This window comes from Lactuca saligna, chromosome 4 (genome assembly GCF_052625555.1).
Source record: "Lactuca saligna cultivar CGN05327 chromosome 4, ASM5262555v1, whole genome shotgun sequence".
NCBI classification, from domain to species: domain Eukaryota; kingdom Viridiplantae; phylum Streptophyta; class Magnoliopsida; order Asterales; family Asteraceae; genus Lactuca; species Lactuca saligna.
Genome location: NC_136420.1, coordinates 305,291,849 through 305,297,863, shown reverse-complemented (window position 1 = coordinate 305,297,863; position 6,015 = coordinate 305,291,849). Strand labels below are relative to the sequence as shown.

Sequence of the window (6,015 nt, the reverse complement as noted above, 5' to 3'; positions counted from 1 at the left end):
GATGGGTTCCAAACATTTCAATATAGGCTAGGGTTACATTAGAGGACTTCTAAAGGAGGTGGAGGATGAAAATGACGAAGTCCTTAAGGTTAATGGCCTTTAAATATCCCAAAAACCCTAAAAAAAGGTGCATCCCACTCGATCGGGGGCCCCCCACGCTCTTAAAGGCCGCTCTGTGCTCCACAGAAAAATTCCTGATTTTTCGGTTTTTAGTTTTAGCTTCAAACAACTATAACTTCTTCATTCTATCTCTTTTTCAGTGATCTAAATATGCACACGGAGGTATTAACAATACCCATAATTTTGTCTGGTTATTTTTGGCTGAAATTATACATAAATTAATTTATTAATACATACAAAAGTACCAAATATTACTTTTTTCTATTTTGCCCCTTTGCCTCCAAAGAACAACTCAAGGGCTTAAATCACTTAACTAACATTATCAACATCCAATAAGGCCTAAACTTTACTCCATTGAATCCCAAGACCTTTACTCAATCAAATTACGGTTCGCTATTCCGAATTAGAAACATCCTGAAACTGGATGTTACAAATATGCGTATGGTATTCAGTGAACATACCAAGGGATGCGGTATTTGGTCAACGTACTAAGGAATATGTGTATTGGCTCGACGAACTAAGAAATACAAGATGGATCGACATACTAAGCAAGGGGATCAACATTAGCCGACATGTCCTGAGTTAGTGTATGCTTGTTTATGTTTTGTTCTTAGACTTGTATGTGTGGTTATGTGATTATGTTTTGATGGGGTAGAGCATGTGTAATGCTATACTGTGTATGTGTGCAATTCACTAAGCATTATGCTTAACTTTTTCCTTAAAACTACTGTTTCAGTATCTTTAGGTACGAAAGATGGCAGGATGTGACCGTATACTAGCTTGGTTTAGTTGTGATGAAGATTTTATGATACATTTAATTCATGCCATTGTTTGGTTTTGGAATTTATGTCTTTCAAATCAGTGTAAAGAAGTGTAAAGAATTATGTTGATCATGGGATTGGTTTTGGAACTTTTCAATAATAAAGTTAATGATTTTGTCTTAATAAGTATTACTTTTTAAATTTAAAATTTATTGAAAATTTTGGAATGTTACAAAGATAGTATGTTGTTGCCGCAAATAAGGCTAATTTAAGGCTTTTAACAAAGTTTTTGTGGTATCTAAGCAACAAAGGTGTTGTAAAACTTTACCTATATGATCTAGAAGTGGTGTCATCTCAACTGAAGATTAGTGGTTTATCTTCTAGAGGGTCATGAAAAAGGTTTATCACCTATACCATATCCATGTTGAGTGAGAACACAAAATCGCAAGTAATGTATGGGGTAAACCAAAAGGTCACGAGGTTTTGGTTTAAATCCATTGGATATTGTTGAATCGATCTCTTATCTCCATATTAAATAACATTTAACTTCGTGATACTCAAGTGACATAATTTTTTCCCATAGTCTCATATTTTAAGCCTTCAAAGGAGTTGCTGGAGATTAAGGGACATGTTAATCCCACACGAGCACCTAGTCAAACTATGGATGAGAGACACGAGGTTCATGAATTTGTGCAATTTAGGCGTATTTTGCATTTTTGCACCCCACATTGGCAGCTGGGAGTTGAAGGGATTTCATATTTAGCAATGTTCGAGTCAATTCGGTTGGACCGACTTGACCAGGGTTCACTTCATGGATAAGCTAATGGAAGCTTCCTAGAAGCATCCAGAAAACATGTTGTTTGGAGAGTAAGACATTGCAATTGTAGTTTGACTTAGTCAAATCCAGATGACATGTGGTGGTTCATGATATGGTTGCCTTCATCATACCTTGCGTTTTTTGGAAGACTCCTAAGGTTTTTGCAACTACAAATACATCTTTCATGAGACGTATTCCACACTCCAAAAAAGCACGATCTCCTATGTTTCTCCTCTTTCAACGGCTATGAATTATTCTAGTTTTCGAGTATTAGTTTTTCATTTATTGGTTATTGTATAGTTGATGGAAAGAACGATAATCCACTCTAAATTTTGGCTTTTACATTGAAAGTTACAATCATCGAACAACACAACAATCCTTGAGAGACATATATAATTTCAAGCAAGTTTCAACCATCAAGAATCATCGATCTTTAAGTTGGTTCTATATTTTCTACCTCATATTTTAATCCATCCACACAATGTAATAGTGTCTAACAATGCGACGGTCTCCTTCTATATTTCTTATGAACACATATGATTGCTTATGATTCAGTTGTGAGATTTCTAACAAAACATGATAATTAAATAGTAATTCTTAGATTTATTATATGCGATGGCTTGACGTTTATTTCTCAATATTAAATAGTTGGGTTGTTGTTTATAACGATTGTATATTTAATCATCAATATTAATTATTCATTTGTTTAATATTTTGATTGTTCAATAATTAGCTCATAATATTAATTATCCGATCGTTTTATTATTTTTTCTAAAATACAATATCTTTGAGTTGATCCCCTTGGATTCAATAGACAATTGATCTATAATACCAACGGAAACATCTTGAATAGAAAACAAAGGACGGCATTCGTCAGAAACATATATAGACGATGTTGATTAAGGATTATCGTAATTTATCTCTTATTAGATATGTTGGATTTAAAACCTTATTATTGTTATTTTCACCATGTAATTTTGTGGCATAGATACTTGCTAGCTTATTTTTTAATAAAATATCTACTGTTTCTCTTTATTATCATATTATAAAACCAACCAATAGAAACATCGATTTTGACATGATCAATCACCCAAAAAATATATATATTCTTGAGATTTTTGTAGAAACCAGCAACTAGCAACCATTGATGAGAAGCAAGGGATGTTTGTAATTAAGACTTATCCCGTGACCATGTAGGGTATGAACGGCCATAAATTGTCACTTGTAAAGCAAGTTGAGATATACACCTCTCGAGGGTTAGTTTATGACTTTATCCATCGAATCAACGTTTCCTTTGATTCTTTGAACTAGGGTTATGCATGTCGTTTTCATTAACTAATAACTTGATTAATAATTATAATTAGCCATCATGCATGATCTTTCAATTAATTACTTTCCAAATCTCACCTTGGTGATCTTTCAACTTTTTATATTAGGTTCATGTTTGAATTTAATACCATCACTTGCATGACTTTTTGGAATTTAATACCATTACTTTTATGACATTTTAAGACGTGAGAAGTCATGTTTACATGGATATGTATTGTACTATTTGTTTGTTGACATACTTCTTAGTTCTTATAATTCATTACAAAATATTTTTAATTACGTTACTATTTACTAAACCATCTTTAATTAACCGTGTAGTATATGATCATGAACACTTTGTTAAACTACCAATTATTTATTTTAGTTATTATTTACGGGTTGATGCTTTTTAAAACGAGTTGATTCTTTTTAAAACGAGTTGGATTCAGCATGCTTATTTATACTTACCGTGTGTTCTTTTAAAAACGTTTTTTGGCATGTTAAATATGTATATAAAGGTTGAATGATTGAAAATGATATAGTGTTATTTTAGATAAGAGAATCTAAATAGTTTTAAATATTTTACACATTTTAAACGACTGTAGAAAATAAACTTCAATCATCAAACTTGACCCAAAAATGTTTTTGTACAACTAAAAATTGGAAGTTTTGTATATTTTTAAATAATAAAAAATATAAAAGAAACCTCACGGAAGTTCTGTTACATTGAAAAGATCTCGATAGTCTTTAGCAAGTTGACGTGAAGACTGACGATTAGTTAATAGTGTGAAATACCTATTTTACCCCAACCATGTCAACCACATTCCAAACTGGTGTACGCTATTTCCGCAGCCAAATTTCCAAGAATAAATATCCTTAATTATCACGTGTTCTCTATATATTTTCCTTTAAAATTTAATTTAATTAAATTTCCTACGTAATTCCAAATCCAACTTGCACTCCGATCTCCACACGCCTTATATATATAAAGAATGATCAGATCTCCCCAACAATCATCAACTTCACATGCTCTGTTCTTGAGTAAGAAAAGGAAAAACAAATTCCAGCCATTCAAAGATCAAAGAAGATTCTGTAAAAAAACCTCAATTGTACGCCCATGGAGTGGGTTAGAGGTAAGACGATCGGCCATGGAAGCTTCGCTGCTGTTAGCTTAGCTAAACCCATAAACCAGAGTTCAGATTTTCCGCCATTAATGGCGGTGAAGTCCTGTGGAGTGTCTCATTGTGAATCGTTAATCAACGAGCGTATGATCTTGGAAGAGCTTAAAGATTGCCCGGAGATCATTGGATGTTACGGCGATTCAATGACAATTGAAAACGGTCAGAGGTTGTATAATGTGGCGTTGGAGTATGCTTCCGGTGGAGCTTTATCGGAGAAGGTGAAGAATTCCGGTGGTTTACGGTTGTCGGAAAATGAAGTTCGGAGATACACGAATTCTATTCTAAAGGGGCTTCATTTTATTCATCAGAATGGGTATGTACACTGCGACATCAAGCTTCAAAATGTTCTGTTAGTTTGTGATGGTGGAAAAGACGCTGTGAAGATCGCCGATTTCGGGCTAGCGAAGAAGACAACCGGCTCCGGCGAGTTGAATTCAAAATACGAAATTAGAGGTTCGCCGATGTATATGGCGCCGGAGACGGTTGTCGGTGGTGAGCAGGAATCAGCTTCTGATATTTGGGCACTTGGATGTTTAGTAACGGAGATGATCACCGGAAACCCAGTTTGGAATTGCTCCGATATCGGAAATCTTTTGATGAAAATCGGCGTTGGCGCTGAAATTCCAGAGATTCCCGGGAAATTATCAGAAGAAGGAAAAGATTTCATCGGGAAATGTTTCTTGAAAGACCCAAGAAAAAGATGGACGGCTGAGATGCTTCTAAATCATCCTTTCGTCAACACTGTATCATTCAAAGAAGAAACAGAGAATCAAATCTCTCCGAGAGACCCATTCGATTTCCCTGATTGGGAATCGGAGCAATCGTGCTTAGTGACACCGGAATCATCGCCGGAGTTCAACTGTTGGTTCGGAGAACAAGACGAATTTCAATCTGGGTCACCGTCAATTCCGCCGGCGACGAGATTAGGGCAGCTGCTGACAGATCAGAAACCCAATTGGTCCGTTTCAAACAGTTGGGTAAAAGTAAGATGATGCCAGCAGAAGCAGATTCAAAGAATGGGAACTTTTATTATTTTACAATTTTGACAAGGATTTTTTTTATTAATTTATAGTTGGAGTAGTAATTGATGATATTTTAGACATCAACTTGTAAATATAGAGAAAGATATACAAAGTGTACATACACTTCATTTTGTTAGTATATGACTTCATTCCCATATTTTATTGGTTCTACACAAATTCCAATCCCAATTATCTTCGTTTATCATTTTTTTTCTTAAATATTTAGGGTTTTTTTTATGGAAATGATTGATAAAGGAATAGAATATTTGAAGTAATGCAATGAAATAGATGGTTGATCATAACGAATGAAACTGAATCAATATATGAGAACTATATCATCGAAAGATACAACATTTCATCTAGGAAAGCAAAAAAAAAAATTTGGAACATACTTGGAACAAATATTATAAATATGAAAAATAATCAATTATTAGTTTTTATCAAAAAGATATTAAAATTTATAAAATCAAGCAAGAGCTAGAAAGATACGAAGAAGAGAGATCAATAAAACATGAAAAAAAAAAGGAAAAAAAAGCATTCCACCTCTCCTTTTATAATATCTAGAGTAAATTACATAAATGGTGCCTGTGTTTGGCATGATTTTTCAGTTTGAGTCCTAGTTTTTCGTTTTTGTTAAAAAAGGTCTATGTTGTATGTTTAGATAACATATCCAGTAATACGTTATCATTTAGAAGGCTTCGTCAATGCTCATCACGTGTATGTTACACGAGGGGCATTTTGATCATTTCAGGTCACTCATCTCTCATTGAAATGTGTTCCCTCGATAAAGAGAGTAATTATACATA

At 33.9% G+C, this 6,015-nt stretch overlaps 1 protein-coding gene across 1 annotated transcript; it reads left to right on the top strand.

Moving 5' to 3' along the window:
* Positions 1 to 4,004: 4,004 nt before the first annotated feature.
* Positions 4,005 to 5,366, top strand: LOC145043921 (mitogen-activated protein kinase kinase kinase 20-like). The gene has a single exon (XM_078992694.1). It carries the CDS (start codon positions 4,124 to 4,126, stop codon positions 5,177 to 5,179), a length of 1,056 nt encoding a protein of 351 aa, XP_078848820.1. The 5' UTR covers positions 4,005 to 4,123; the 3' UTR covers positions 5,180 to 5,366.
* Positions 5,367 to 6,015: the final 649 nt, after the last annotated feature.

What these genes read in the sequence shown, in the direction of transcription:
- LOC145043921 (XM_078992694.1), top strand. Translation starts at nt 4,124, where the DNA reads ATGGAGTGGGTTAGAGGTAAGACGATCGGCCATGGAAGCTTCGCTGCT.